This window comes from Scleropages formosus, chromosome 20, assembly GCF_900964775.1.
Source record: "Scleropages formosus chromosome 20, fSclFor1.1, whole genome shotgun sequence".
Taxonomy (NCBI): Eukaryota; Metazoa; Chordata; class Actinopteri; order Osteoglossiformes; family Osteoglossidae; genus Scleropages; species Scleropages formosus.
Window position 1 is genome coordinate 783,788 of NC_041825.1, and position 16,180 is coordinate 799,967.

Genomic DNA, 16,180 nt, shown 5'->3' on the forward strand with positions numbered 1-16,180 from the left:
AGGAGGTACCAAGTGTATCATCATTGTCTGCATGATCACGTGTTCCTTCTGGAAGCAATGGAGACAGGATGACTGGGTGGATCAGGAACACAAAGAGGTTCTTTCTGGGATCTACAGAAAGAGCAAAGGAGATGAAAGCATGTGGTGAAATGAACAAGAAGACCGGGAACATTAAAAGCAGCACTGCTCTACTTGCAACTAGTATTTTTCACTATACAGCAGGGCACATCACCATTGCTTTAATGCCGACTTGTGTATTTTTTCCTCCTTCTCCCTGTCTCTCATGCTGCATGTACTAGTAGTAGATGGTTCATTTAAAATCAGGCTTCAAGTCATTTTGAGCCGCGTAGTTCCTTTCTGTCGCTATGTTTTCACTTATTATTTATTCTTAGATTGTGCGCAAACTCCGTTACCGGGATCGCCCAACAGCACAACTTAGCACTGCCTCTCTAGAATGTTCCTCCACATGCCATGGAACCTAATAATTACACGGCACGATGACGCCGGTTATCACTTCATGATTAGCTCCTAACTGAGATAAAGTTGTCACTAAGTGACATCCGTAGTTACAAATTGTACCTATATACAGTATGTTTGTCAGCAAAGTTATGCTGAGAGCATCTTCAACGCGTCGCAAAGCAAACCCCTCATCCTGTTTACACCCACCCGTCGCTCCCGCACCAAATCAACAAACTTTGCGGCGAGACGACGCTGTGTCGCAGTAAGATTGCGTCACGACCGTTCGAGCCAATGGGAGGAAACGGCGCGCACGCGCTACGTGCGTGCCCCACTAAGGGGGCGACGGGAGAGCGCGAAGATGGCGGCGGTGTCGACCGTTTCTCTGCAGGAAGGCAGTCCGGCCAGAGAACTTCATGTCGCTCAGAGCGGGAGCAGCGGGAGCCTCGGAGAGCGGGTTCGAGTGGAGGAGGGCACCGGTAACATTCGTTTTCTTTTTTTTTTTTTTTTTTTTTTTTTTGTCGTGGGAGTCTTTAAGGATTCTTTGCAGGGCTCTTCTTTCTTCCTTTACAGTCAAGTCAAGTCACAACAAAACTAGTCAAGTCAAGTCGTCAGCCCGCGACCCGACTGGCTGTGTCTGTGCGCTTTCCCTTTTCCTTTCCCTTTCCCTTTCCCTTTGCCTTTGCCTTGCCGGCTCAGGGCGGCTGCTTCTCTCTCTCTCTCTCTCTCTCTCTCTCTCTCTCTCTCTGTTCTGTCACACGCGGATCATGTAGAATAAGTTTGTTTTTCAGTCAATTTGCAGATCACACTTCTTTCTTTACTTGGTTGGTTAGCAGGAGTTTTTTTTTTTTTTAAACACCTCCAGCGTTCCTTTACCAACCCATTTTTAAATAAAATAGCCTCATCTGCGGAAGAGAGTAGCACAAGTTTACATGATGAAATAATTGTCAACAAAGACCTGGAACTGGAATAATATTGAATAGGTCATAAAAAAACAATTTATCTACTTAAATTCTTATTCATTGTCCTCAAGTCCTTTTTATTTCTCCTACAGTCATCTTTTGATGTATATGCAGCATAAATGGTAGTGGTTTTGTAATAATTCAAAATTTGTCATCTCTTTGTTTTGATTTATTACTCTATACGAATGGAAGTGAGTGGCAATTTAGCTGAAGGGAATGTATGCTTCCGTTTACGCTTTTTTTGTTTGAAGTTCAAGTGCATGCATGCCGTTCGCCGTCAGCAGGAGTGTGTCTGCTGTCCTCCGCAGAAGCAGAGAAGCAGAGCCGCATCAGTGCCTTGCTGGAGCGGCTACACGCCAAGCACAATGCATCGCGTCCGTGGCAGGAGACCAGCAAAGTGGTGCGACAGGCCATGGTGAGCGCATCGGGGATCCCGGGGTTACTGCTTTATTCATCGTTTTCACGACATGCCGCTGATGTCTGCGTCATTTGGTGGCGAAAGGCTGGCCAGAGGAAGAGCAGATGCGAAAGAACCGCGATAACTCAACCTTGCTGTCAAATGCCGGCCCAACGGGAGAAACGCTCGATTGAGTCTTTTTAAGGGCGATCGTTCGTTTCTCTCCTTGCCTTTTTGAACCTCTTTAATCGGGACGAAAAGCATCAAGGTAGCTGTATGGTTTTATGAGCTGCTGGGAGCACAGGAAATAACATGACTGTTTTCATTCCTCAGGAGAAACGTGGGGCCACGAATTCAGCAGGACACCAGCTTCTTCTCACTTGCTTGGAGACACTGCAGAGAGCACTGAAAGGTGAGTGGTAAGAGCTGGACAAGGAGGGAGAAGACATTTGAAAGGGCACAGTTCATAATATCACTGCTCTGGAGAGGATTGTACGGTACCTATAAAACATATTCACCCCCTTGTTGGATTCATGTTAGAATCAATTAGGCTTTTTTCACATTGATCAACAGAAAAATATGGTTTAATGCAAAGTGGTACAGCTGGTAGCGTAGTGGTTAGAGCTGCTGCTTTTGGATCCAAAGGTCGCAGGTTTGAATCTCACCCTTGTGCAAAGTACATGTCCTAAATTGCTCCGGTAAAATTATCGAGCTGTATAAATGGGTAAACAATTGTAGGTAGATTAACACTGTAAGTAACTTTGGAGGGAGGTGTCAGATAAACGTAAATGATGCAAATACATTTCTACAAATTGGTCTTGAATTTATTACAAGTATCAAACAAAAAAATTAGAGTGTATATGGAGTCATCCCCCAGTACAGTGATAAACCGAAATCAGCAGTGGTCCAATTTGCTGTTTTTAGAAGTCACTTAAAGTAAATGGAAGTAACTTACACTTGAATCCACTTAGTTAATTTCCTAACAAAAATTACATCTTGGAGGTGAAGAAACATTCTGAGCATGACAATTTCCAAGGTACTGAATACACCTAGGAGTGCAGTTAAGTTAAAGGAATACACGTAAAGAATATAGTACAACTATGATTGCCTAGAGCAGGTTGTTCTCAAAAAATTAGTGTTCGGGCACAAAGGGCACCCACTCGTCAGGGAGGCCACCAAAACGCATATGTCAGCATGGCTGAGATGAGAGAGACAGCTTTGTGGGAGAGTGAGAAAAAGCCATTGGCTAGAGTTTGTCAGAAGGCATGTGGGAGACTAAAACAACACAGAAAAAGGTTTTATGGTCTGAAACCAAAATGTAGTTTCTTGGCCATCAACCTAAATGCTGTATTTGGTGTAAGGTAAACATTAGCAGAAACACACCTCCCCTACTATGAAGCATGGTGGTAGCAGCATCATGGTGTGGGGCTGCTTCCCTTTAACCAGGCCTGGAAGCCTCCTTATCGTAGATTAAAATTAGTCCAGCAAAATACAGGTAAAAACTTGCTGCAATCAATTTATTTTGCAGCAGGGAAGTAACACTACACAGAAAACCAAAAGTACACTGGAAGGGTTTAAAAAGCCAGTTTCCCACTCAGTCCAAGTGCAAATTTGTGGCAGGACTTGAAAATTGAAGTTTGCATACAGTCCCTGTCTAGGCTGACAGAACTTGAGCACTTACGAAGAGGAATGGATAGAAATTGCAGTGTTGGGATCTACAAAGCTGAGGTTCCTCGGTATTTTTTGGTTAATTAGTATCAGAAAAGCATAATTAAATCTTTTTTGGCTGAATGTTGTAAAGCAACAAAACATGATAAAGTATGGGGGTGGGGAGGGGGTGGGTAAATTTGTTAATCATCTGTATCTGAGTAGATTTTGTAATTTTTCAGATGTATTTGTCAAGGCATAGCACAAGTGACACTAAAGGATGACTGTGCTAAAAATATTCTTTATTTTGGGGAAAATTAATTAAACAAAGGCAGGGGATGCAGGAGCTGGTGCTTTTGCCTTACTTATCCTAACATTTGCTCTTTTCCCTAATCCTTTCTTCCATGAACTACAGTGTCCTCTCTGCCGTCCATGACGGATCGTCTGGAGTCCATTGGCCGACAGAATGGGTAGGCACCGCTCCGAGCCACAGCTCAGCCTCTTATGCTCTACAGCAGTTTCTCTTGTGTCATCTTCAGGCCGTCACAGGTTGAAGTAAGTATTGCTTGACTGCATTAGTCACTGAGGACCTAACGCGAGCATCTCCTGAACAGGCTCGGGTCCCATCTCAGCCCATCCGGGACAGAGTGCTACATAACTTCTGACATGTTTTACGTGGAAGTGCAGCTCGACAGCGGGGGGCAGTTGGTGGATGTGAAGGTGGCACATCATGGAGAGAACCCAGTGGTGAGTATTTCAACATGACAAAGAGGGTGAGGGGGGAGGCAAGGAGTGAAATAGGATGTGAAAGCTGAATAGGAACTAGAGAGAAGGGGAGGGAAGCAAGTGTGGAATTCGATGGGATGAGGATGTGCTGTAGGTTTTGGATTTATAAAACTAGGGATAATTTCCCAATAAAATTTGTTGATCCCCCTCCACTTATCTTATTTTACAGAGCTGTCCAGAGCTTGTTCAGCACCTCAGGTAACAGCCACAGGAACGTCACTGTTTTGTGCAATCCTACACACTTTTCTGAGGTTTCCTATTATTTGTTATATTCATAAATTCCGCACGGTGGCACAGCGAGTAGCGCTGCTGTCTCACAGCGCCTCAGTGGTGCGAGAGGACGTGGGTTTGATCCCCACTCTGTCTGTGTGGAGTTTGCATGTTCTCCTGGGTGCTCTGGTTTCTTCCCACGGTCCAAAGACATGCTATTCAGGTTCACCTATAGTGTGTGAGTGACAGAGAGAGTGTGTTCCATCGATGTATGTATGAGTGACCCATTGTAAGTAGTGTATCTAGCAGTGTAAGTCACCAAGGTGAATAAGGTGTGTGGACTGATAAAACACTACATAGAGCTCATTGGATCTTGCTTTGGAGAAAAGTGTCTGATAAATAAATCTAATTCCTTCTTGTCCTCTTTTGAGATTATTTCTTCCCTCTATTCCTTGGCAGAGAGAAGAACTTTGAGGAATTCTCCAAACATCTTAAGGGTCTGGTCAACTTGTACAAGCTTCCTGGAGACAAGTAAGTGTCACTATATCTTGCTCTGGCTTCTAACATGGAGTTATAATGATCTAAGTAATGGAAATGAAATAGCTGTCCTTTTCAACTGGACTGCATGCTCTCAGGGAATTTTGTCCCTCTTATTCATGTTTCTTTAGCTAAGGGTAGATTTAGGATAAGTCTCGACTTGTTGTTTTGCCTTCATGTATTAAGCAACAGAGATTTTCATATATTATTCAAAACAATTATTGTCTTAACTGAGTGAAATGTCATTTCTGTAAATGTTATTGAAGGTATTTTTTTAAATCAAGGTTCTTTAAGATCTGTTACAGTGTGTATTTGACAGTTTTATTATTGTTATTGAACAGAAACATAACAAGCTGATCCAAAGATGGGGGTGAAATGTACTATTCTTCATTTTGCATTCTAATACCTGGTGGGAATGAATTAATTTAGCCCCTCCCTTGTTCTCTATTTCTCTCTCTCTCTCTCTCTCTCTCTCTCTCTCTCTCTCTCTCTCTCTCTCTCTCTCTCTCTCCCTCTCCGTATAGTAAGCTAAAAACAAAGATGTACCTGACTCTCCAGTCTCTGGAGCTGGACCTTACAAAGATGATGCATATGTTCAGGTGCGTGTGTATTAATACTCTTACCCTGTGTTTTGATTTGATTGACTTGACTTGACATACCTGTTTCTACTGACTGTTGAGTTATTGACCTGGCAATGAAGTTTTAGTGCTTTTGTTTATGTGTAGCCTGTGTACGTACCGTTGCATTTAGTCACGTAGCAGACTATTTTCTGCAAAAAAAATGTAAAACTCAGAGTAAACAAAAGTATGTTTCACAGAGAGATGAGATACAAATCCAGACACATTAGTTTTGAAGTACAGTCAGTTTCTCTGATCACTGTTTAAACCAGCACACATTACATGGAAGTTTGCATATAGAATTAGTAGAGTACAATTAGGAAATACAAAAGTAATTGTGACAACTCATGTAATGTAAACTAGGAGATGTGTTTTGAGACTCGTCTTGAACATTCAGAGGGATTCAGCAGTTCTGAGTGAGAGGAGGAGGCCATTCTACCACTTTGCATTCTGCCAATTGGAGCCAGAACTGAAAGCCTTTGTGCTTTTGATCTTGGATGTCTTGTGTGTGGGACCTCTTGTGCGTCTGGTTTGGGCACAGCAAGCGATCGAGTTTTGTGGGCATTGGGGTGCATCTGATGGTTGTCCTGTAGGCGAGTCTTGAACTCGACGTGAGCAGCTACTGGAAGCCAGTGGATAGAAATGAACACACACGCACACACGCACTTTGGTAGGTTAAAGGCAATTCGTGCAGCCAGATTTTGTATCAGCTGGCAGAGAGTAGAAGGCTGGACAGGAGAAGCTTGCACTAGTTCATGTGAGATATAACCATGGCCTGGACCAAAAGCTGTGCGCTTTGTTTGAGATCTCTGCTTCTCTGCAGGTGTTGCATGTTGAGAGAAGCAGAGATGTGAGTCGATCATTACTGCCAGACTGTTAATCGATGAAGGAGGTGAAATGCAATGTAATTCATATGCAGTGTGCGCATGTGTGTTTCAGGTTGGCCACAAACGCTAGTACCATTGAGACCATCCTGCATGGCAGTGTTGGTCTGCTGACACCACGCAGTGGAGGTAATGCATCTCTGCTCATCAGTTGACCAATTTCAGTAACACAGCTTTGTTTGGTGGACATGAATCACTCATACATTCCTTAGATATACATTTGGAGCAGTCAGCCCTGGTCACAGACAGCTGCAAGATGTTTTTGTTCATCTTCAGCTTGTAGTTGCTTCACTGAGGCAGTTAATTGAATAGTGAATCTCCACTCCCATGAATATTTCAAGAAGTTATATGGATAATATAAGAAAAATGCCCACTAAAGTCACATTTGTCCAGCTCCTTGTCCCTCGACGATTTATGTGTATATCTGGTGCTAGTTAGTGTATTTTTGAGGAGCACTCTGGAGCAACCCTGATTTAGATGTACAAATGCTCACCTCATCACATGCTACATGCTTACCTCTTAACCCTGCTCTTTTTCTTCTATATCTTATGTATAGCGTAATTGACAAAAAACATCAAATGCTGTTTTGGCAGACTCTTATGTTCAGCATGAAGAAGATGCTTGCTGTATGTAGTGTATATGATGTTCTGAGGTTTGACTTACATCTCCTGCAGGTCTTCTGTTGTCCCTGCAGTGCTATGTGTCACCATACGATGTGTTTGAGGAGGGAACTGGTGCTGTACTCAACTTCACCGACTCCACAGGTCAGTCTGGAGAGAACCAGTATGATGGTAGTGGCAATGGCTCTGTGGTTGCCCCCTGTACCTTTACCAAAGACAGGAAAATATACACTGAAGTCCAGGAAGTTGGTGTTCCAGCCAGTGTACCACCTGGCCCATTTAACCACCTCTCTATTTTGTAATGGAGTGAGAAAAAAACTGGAAAACCTGCTGTATTCAGCCTTTCGGGACCATAAATGTAAAGTCTTAACGTACTTTATCCAGTGGACTTTGTGGACCCTAATTACCTTGTGGCTCTCTCCTTTCTCCTTTGCAGTCCCCCGTTCTCTGGGGATCAGTGTGTCAGTAACAGTGGAAGGCACCTCCTCCGTCTACAAGCTCCCTATTGCCCCCTTAATCACAGGTTCCCATCCAGTGGACAACAAAGGGTAACAGTCACTATTACCGATGTTCTCACGTGAGGCCGCTGCTTTCCGAGCCTCTGTTTACAAGGTGTCCATAGGACACAAAAATGTAAGATGTTGATAATCTCAACACCTAACATTATGCATTTACTCTTCCGGTTAATTTATTTAAGAAGTTACAGCACCCTGTGTCATACTTTCTGAGAGAGGTGTTGCACCATTGTCACTCTGCATTAGACAAATGATTATTGATAGTGAGTGAATGGGTGATTGAAAAGTTAAACATAAAGCAGCACTGTTCTTGCTGAAGTCCTTAGTTGAATGTGTGGTTTGAAAAATATATATGAGTGATGTATGTCATTCTTCTCTCTCAGGACTCCTTCCTTTTCTGCTGTCACCAACTCCAACTCTGTTGAACTTCCAGCCTGTTTCTTTCTGAAGATGAACCAGCCCACTCCTTTCTCACTGTCCTTCATACAGAGGATGGGCAAAGCTACAGGTGAGACACACCTGGAGAACAAGCAACGCAACATTTGGTGTCATTGAAAACCTCCATTAAACAGGATTCTGACAGTGCTTTACAGGAGGCTCAGTTTGGCTAAGATTTAGGCTACTGTAGATTGACATAAAGTCTGCCATGGGAACAGTGAAACATCTGGGTTACATGAACTTCGTGAGGCGCAGGCTGCGGGCAGGGATTTCAAACCCCAGGGACGCTGGACTCTGAAGCTAATGATTAGTCCGCAGGGCAGTGACTCCAAAACACATTTCTTCCCCAAACTTCGAACATTACAGCTTGTAAATGTGATTTAATAGGATTTGGAGTATATGGTTCTTTCAGCTGGTAACTCAGTGACGGTGAATTGACCACGTTTGGTTGTCTAGTGCTGGACTCTTTCATGCTGCCCAGGCATGGGACGTTGTGGGGAATTGGTTGGAGTATGTTTGCATTGGTGTTTAACTGTAAAAATACAAGACAAGGAAAATACCAGACCCAAATGTGAGGAGCCCAAGGTCAAATATTTATAAACAGTGCAGTTTGGAATTGGATAAGTTTGGATAAAGGGATCTGATAGGTTTATTGAATGTGATAAATTGCACTATATAGTTAGAAGTGGAGGTGCCCATTTGACAAACTCAATGAAATACTCATGTTGGTACATTGCTGGTTTGGTTTGTTGGTGGGTTAGGTTTGGTTTTGGTAGGTTTTGTTGGTGGGCTTGGTTTGGTTTGGTGGGTGGCTTGTAGAAGATAGTTAAGCTTCTTGGTCTCGGGTCATGGAGATGTATGTTGGCTACACTGGATGTTGTTCTCTGTGGCTTCATGTTGTTGGGTGGACTGGGTCTTTGTGTACAGCCGTTGAAAAATCCATATGGGGTATAACATCTTGTCTTGTGTCTCTTGAATGAATGGGGGTGTCAGCTGATTTAGAGATTAGTGGTTAGAAAAGCTTTTTTATGTCTGCGGTATTTGAGAGGACACAAGGCTTGAAGTTTTGTGTTTATTATGACTTCCTTCTGCTCCAGATCCCAGGTACAAATTACAAATGATTTTGCTTTATGTATTGAGTTGGTATTGCTGTGCGCTGTTTCTTTGGGTTACTGTGGTTTTCTGTACTATTTATTTAAATATGCTCTGACCAAATAGGTGTGTGTTCAGATAACCTATGTACACTTACAGGAAATTAATGAAAGGGCCTGAGATGGTTTAAAAAAAAAAAAAGACCATTCTCTTTAAAAAGCTATAGGTTATAGGTCTTTAGTGACATGTCTTTAACAGTGATTTCAAAGACAAAATTGAAAATCTGCGAACATTTCTCCAAGATAATATTTTAACGACTGTATATGATGTCCTATTAGAGTAGATGATGTTGTTGTTGCAAAATATTTGGTTATAAAACAAAAGTTAAGCTCATGGGTTGTGCCTCAGGAAACCTTAGTCAGCACTGTTTCAAGTCCTGATGCTGCTGCTGCTGCATGGAACTGCATTTTCCCTGGGGACAGATTTTCTGCACAAATTTAAGCGGGCAAACAGCTCCCATTCTGTGGATCTGGAGTGTCTGTCTGACTCAGACTGCCTTTGTCAGGTATCTCTGTGTTTGAGACGACACCCACGCTGGCCCCGCTCTATGAGCTCATTGTGCAGAGTCAGCTGCAGGAGGAAGGGGCAGGTGTCCTGCCCAGCCACGCGCAAACCATGCGTTTCTACGCTGTGAGTGACTGATTCGCCCCTGTGTCTACAGCTTTTTCTCAGTGAAGTATTTTTTTCTGGTGAAAATAGCAATTTCTCAAATGAAATGGATGTTTTAAAAAAAAAAAAAAAAGCAGCAGATGTAAATGTGGTGATGTTGTACAACTGATGGCGAAGATTTACAAGCTCTCTGTACCCCCTGTGTGCCAGTCCCTTCCAGGCCAGCAACACTGTTACTTCCTGAACCGGGATGCTCCAGTACAGGATGGACGATGCCTGCAAGGCGCGCTGGTGTCAAAAATCCCATTCCGACACCCAGCACAAGTACCTGCGCTGCTGGACGTCATTCGGCATCAGGCTGCATATAACACTCTGATTGGGAGCTGTGTTAAACAAACCCTGATTAAAGAAGGTGGGTGTTTTCTGTGGCTGTTGCATCTTTGGGTACTTTTAGGCTATACTGTGACAGATGCGCATAGAAATATCTGAAACACTTGTATAATAATAGTAATACACAGTTTTTTTTTTTTTTTTACCAGTTCATTAAGAAATACTTTTTGGTATTTCTAGTGATTCTTGGGAGTATAAATGTTATCATGCAGTTCTACCAGCACTTTATACCCAATTATAAACCCTCTCTTCAGACACACCGGGGTTGCTGCAGTTTGAGGTGTGTCCTCTGACTGATTCCAGCTTCAGTGTGTCCTTCCAGCACCCAGTCAATGAGTCCTTGGTCTGTGGTGAGGATCCACTTTGTTTGTTTCCTTTACACAGATATACACATCTCAGTCATCCTTCAGTGAAAACAATCTGGCTCTAAACAACAAGATGCTTTGAAGGGTTTCTTAATCCAGCCAATTTACCAGCATGTAAATTTGACTATTGATTTTTTTTTTTTTTTTTTTTGGCAGCGTGTAGCCAAAAAAGTTAATGTAGTTCATTAATCATCTAATTTCTTTCTCCATCTTTTTGTTTTCTAGTGGTCATGGATGTTATTGACTCAACCCAGGTGTCCTGTAAACTGTACAAAGGTCACTCAGATGCCTTGATCTGCACAGATGATTTTATAACCAAGGTGGTTCAAAGGTATGTCTAGGCCTTGCACTTTTATCATGCCTATATTTGCTTTTAAGGTCACAAAGAAAAATTTTACAAAACTTAGCCTTTTACAGCATCAGAAATTAACCACAGCCTTTTTAGTGACAACTCATATGCCTTGTTGACAGAAGTGGCCAGCTGGTAACTACCCATGAATAGCATACTTCTCATATTCTGATGTTCCCTTCCTTCAGGTGCATGTCCATCCCTGTTACCATGAGAGCCATCCGCCGTAAAGCAGAGACTATCCAAGCTGACACACCAGCCTTATCTCTGATCCAGGAAACTTTGGAGGACATGGTAAAGAAGAACCTGCCGCCTACTAGTAGCCCTGGTTATGGCATGGGTGGCGGAGGTACCGGGGGAAACCCTATGGGCCTCCCTGGTGCTGGTGGGGGCAACACACCCACAGGCAGTGGCTGCAGTGGAGGTGGTACTGGAGGTGGGCCCTCTTTTACTGGGCCAGTCACCTCACTCTATGGAATGAATAGGACCTCTGGGTCCGGAGCAGAAGGAATTTTGCAATTTGGAGGTGGAGGACAGCAACATCAGCTACAACAGTCACAAACAAGTCATGGAGAGGATTTCAGTAAAGTGACACAAAACCCCATTTTGACCAGTCTCCTGCAAATCACGGGTAGTGTTGGCTCTAGCCCAACACCTCAGCCGCCATCTTCTGTGTCACAACCCCACCAGACTCCACCCCCAACCTCATCTCCTGCCAGTAACACCAAAAACCATCCCATGTTGATGCATCTGCTGAAGGACAACCCCTCTCAGGATTTTACCACCCTCTATAGTTCTGGCCCGCTGGAGAGGCAGAACTCGTCCTCTGAGTCACCCCGCACAGATAACTTGGGTGCTCCTTGTGCTAGTGGTGGGACAAAGGCCAAGAAGAAGCGCCCAAGGGGGCCAGAGAAAGGAGTGGTAGCTGGAGGAAGTATGGGAATGAAGCCACAACCAAGTGGCCCAGTACTGCATCACCCCCACCCTCATCACCCCACCGAAGATGATTTCCACCGAGAACTTTTCTCCATGGATGTGGAACCGCAGAATCCCATCTTTGATGTGAATCTACCAGGTGATGGGCTTGACACACCACACAGTATAACCCCAGCTCCTAGCCAGTGTGGGACCCCACCTGCAGGCCCTGGTGTGCCATACCACACTCAGCCCCACACCCAGTCCCAGCAGCAGCAGCAGCAGCCCCTAGGCTCAGGTTTGCCAAGGATGGCGCGGCTCTCCAGCTCTGACAGTATTGGTGCCGATATAAATGAGATCCTGTCTGACATTCCCGAGCAGGCAGGCAAAGTGTCAGGCGGCAACAGTCACAGCCAGCACCACCTTAGTGGGGAGGATGGAGGCCCCCTTGGTACCCCACTGCGGGACTCCTCTAGTTCAGGCCAGGGAAGTGCCGTCTTTGAGGCTGACTTATTTAATGCTAACAGCAATGAGAACCCTTTCCCCGATGCTGCAGACTTAATCGCTGAGGCAACCACTGCAGCAACCCCTACAAGTGATTCCTCTTCTACCAACTTTTTCCCTGATGCAGTTGAGTTCAATCCTGATCTTCTCACTGGGTCGGGCTTTGCTCCAGCGTACTTTGAAGACAGTTCCCCCAGTGCTGATGGTGACCTTGACCTTGTGCAAAATACTCCAGTGGGAACCCCCCAGAACCCCACTCCACATGGCCGCAGTACCCCTGAACCACCACTTAAGGACCCTTTTGATATGAATATAGGTTTTGGGGGCACAGGTGGAGGTGGAAAACCACTCCTTGGACCAGCCCCAGATCTTGGGGACTCTCACACTGGGGGTGGACAGAGTCCCCTCATGATAGCAATAGGAGGGGTAGGTGGTGATTTCAAGAGTGCAGAAATGAAAGTAAAACAGCAACAGCAAATGATGCGGGGGAAGGATGACAATGGTGGTGGAGGCACCTCTGTCATGGGTGGGCTAGGAGGGAGTTCATCTGAAGGAAAGCAGGTCAAGCGCAGTCGTACTCCTTCCAGTGAGAGCAAATCCAAAGACAAACCCCCCAAACGTAAGAAGATGGACCCTGACAGCAAGTCACCATCTCACAGCACGGGCAATAGACCTTACACTCCTCCTAGTGGAAGTGCAGGTTCTGGAGTCCCAATGGGAGGAGGGGGATCAAAGTCTCCTGGCAGTTCTGGGCGATCACAGACACCACCGGGGGGTGCCACACCTCCTATACCCAAAATTACAATTCAGATTCCAAAAGGCACCTTGACAGGTGGCAAGACTTCCTCACATGGAGGGTACACATCTACTAGCTCTGCTGGGGGAAGCACTAGTAGCACAGGTGGTAGCAGTGGCAGTAAGAGTCATCACTCTCACTCCTCATCCTCCTCCTCCTCCGGCAAAGTCAAAGGCAGTAAATCAGAAGGACCTCTAAGTCAAAGCAACAGTTCAAAACCAGGGGGTGGAGGGAGTGGTGGAGGAGGGAGCTCCCAGTCCAAGAGCTCTTCCCAGGGACTTGGGGTGGGGAAGCCAGGCTCATCGCCTATAACTAAGCATGGTCTGTCAGGGGTTGGAAGTGGGAGCAGTGTAGGAGGAAGCGGAAGCAAAATAAAACCTCAGGGAGGGAAGCCACCTGGATCCCTTATCAACCCAAACATCAAGCCTAACATCTCACCTTCACATTCTCGGTCTGGTACCTCTGACAAGCTTTCTTCACCAATGAAACTTCAGCAGACACAGGTCCCAGGTACTCCACCATCATCCAAGGCGAAATCACCAATGGGTTCAGGGAGTGGTGGCTCAGGAGGGTCAAAGTCATTAGCAGGAGCTGGAATGGGATCGCAAAAGCAGCTGGGTAGTGGCTCGTCGTCTGGTTCTTCCTCATCTTCTTCCTCTTCTTCGTCTAGTTCGTCATCCTCTGGTTCCATGTCCTTTTCCACAGGCTCACAGTACAGTGCAAGTGGAGGTGGGGGAAGTGGAGGGGGAGGCGGAGGGGGTGGAGGAGGGAACAACCCCAATGCCAAGGGCAAGTCACCAAGCCGCAACAAGAAGCCTTCCTTGACAGCAGTCATCGACAAGTTGAAAAGTGTTGGCGGTGGAGGCATTGGGGGTGAAGAAGGCAGTGATGGGGGCTGTAGCACTGGGGCTGGTGCTGGAGGAGGAAGTGGAGGTGTTCCCTCCAACATCGGGCCACCGTCGTCCAAGCATGGAATATCATCCCAGGGTGGAGAATATGTAAGTAAGCGAGACAAGGTGGAGAAGGAAGGAAAGTCCAAAGTATCTGTGTCGGGAGGTAGCTCAGGAGACAAGAAACCACTGGATTCCAAGAGCGGAGGAGCTGGCAGCACTGGGGTGGCCAAGATCATCATCAGTAAGCCAGACGGTGGCTCTCCAAGCATCAAGGCCAAGGTGACCCTTCAGAAACCTGGCGAGGCTTCTGGGGAAGCCATGCGCTCCCAGCTCCCAGGCCTCAAAGCCTCACCCTTATTCAGCGGCTCCACTCCTAAGCATGATCGCAGCTCCCCCAGTCACAGTCGCTCTCCTGGGTACACACCTCTCAACCCTGACAGCGAAAGTGAGTCTGGCAGCAGCTCCGTGGCCGAGAAGTCCCACCAGAACAGCCCGAGCTCAGACGACGATCAGGCTTTGCGACCCTTGCAGACTCCTCATGAGTACATGAGCTCTGTTCCTGTGAGCTCGTTGGAAAAGCACAAAAAACATAAGAAGGAGAAGAAAAAGCAGAAGGAGAGGGAGCGCGACAGGGACAGAGACAGGGAACGAGAAAAGGAAAAAAAGAAGTCCTCGTCATCCTGCCCCCCCTCTTCGCACCCTCTAAAACCGGACAGCTGGTCTCGTTCGCCCATTTCTGCACCCGATCCCTCCCTTTCCATGTTGGGGTCGGACCGCCCAGCCCGGCCAAGCCCTGCCTACCTTCACACCGAGGACGACGACCTCATGGATTCGGCGCTCACTGGCAACCTGGAGCCCTTCAAATAAGACTTCTGTCACTGTGTCGCCCAACTTTGGATTCCTCGCGTCCGCAACAGTCTTACGAGCTGCTCTAGCGGAATGTGGCATTTGGTTTCCAGTTGTATGAAGCAGAAATTTTTGTGGCTCAGCTATGAACTGGGAACGTTGGTTCTTTTAAGGTTAACACAGCAAGGAGAAAAGCCTTGGGCCTTGGGCTTTTTATTTGATTTTGTTTTGTACCTGTTAGCAGGAGGGTGTCACAAAATTGACATTTTAGCTGAAGTTCCTCAATGGCCATTTATACTGGATTTCATTCTCATCAATTTCCCTGTCAAACTGGTCCAATTTGTAATATGTGTTATTTATACTCGCACTTCCTCACTTAGTCACTGAATGTCAATACAAATGTATTTGTGGAGAAGTTTTAAAACAGATTAATTCAGAGGATGGGAAGATTAAAACAGCTGGACTTGCGTAGGTGGCCCCTCAATCTGTACAGAAATTGAACGACTTCTGCACCCCCACCCCCAATATTATGCGGGGCCCCTTTTCAGAATTTTGCAGCAGTGCTGGATTTGCTTTCTGAAACATTGATGCAACTCCTGGATGCAGAGTGATAGCAACTTTCCTGCTGCATGACATGCTTGATTTTTTTTTTTTTTTTTTTTAAATCTTTAAGCATTAATTTACATGTAAAGGTGAAAATGTTTTAAAAACTGCTGAAATGCTGATAAGGTTGTCTTCATTAAAGGAGAAAGTTAAAATTTTAATTCTAAATCAGCTTTTGCTCCTTTGTATTATGCTACAGTACCTTGCTTAGTAAAATATCGTTTTTCTAATTTAAAACGAGCATGCTGTCATATGGAAAGGGAGTACCTTAAAGGTTTTTTTTTTTTTTTTTTTTTTTTTTTTTGTTTTAACAGCATGAAAGGTTGTTGTCCCCCCCCCCATTTAGCAGTTACTGTACATTGTATAGCTACCATTTTATCTGTTTGGAATATTCAGGTTTTAATACGCAAGACATTTAAACTTTTACTTGTAAGAAGTTGGGTCATAGTTTTTGAAGAATTTTACACTTCTGTAAAACAAACAATTTTTGTTAAGCTGAACTATAAGTATCATACTGAGTTAATAAATTTTGAATTGCTACGCAGACTTGCCTATTTCGCCCTTGTCTGTTTATGAATTAAAAATGAATGCAAATAGATACACCATCTCTGCTCACATCATGGTGGGTTTAGCAAGCTCTGTGAGTTCAACGTATGTATCAGCAGCTTTACTCTTGAAATGTGCAGATT

At 45.0% G+C, this 16,180-nt stretch overlaps 1 protein-coding gene across 1 annotated transcript; it reads left to right on the forward strand.

Annotated features, from left to right (window-relative positions):
• The first annotated feature begins 808 nt into the window (after window positions 1–808).
• Window positions 809–15,516, forward strand: med1 (mediator complex subunit 1). The gene is made up of 17 exons (XM_018726549.1): window positions 809–935; window positions 1,727–1,833; window positions 2,149–2,227; window positions 3,878–3,932; window positions 4,077–4,209; window positions 4,418–4,446; window positions 4,918–4,989; window positions 5,520–5,594; window positions 6,552–6,625; window positions 7,171–7,260; window positions 7,553–7,664; window positions 8,015–8,139; window positions 9,727–9,851; window positions 10,041–10,242; window positions 10,475–10,570; window positions 10,811–10,916; window positions 11,123–15,516. Exons 1-17 carry the CDS (start codon window positions 818–820, stop codon window positions 14,907–14,909), a joined length of 5,385 nt encoding a protein of 1,794 aa, XP_018582065.1. The 5' UTR covers window positions 809–817; the 3' UTR covers window positions 14,910–15,516.
• Window positions 15,517–16,180: the final 664 nt, after the last annotated feature.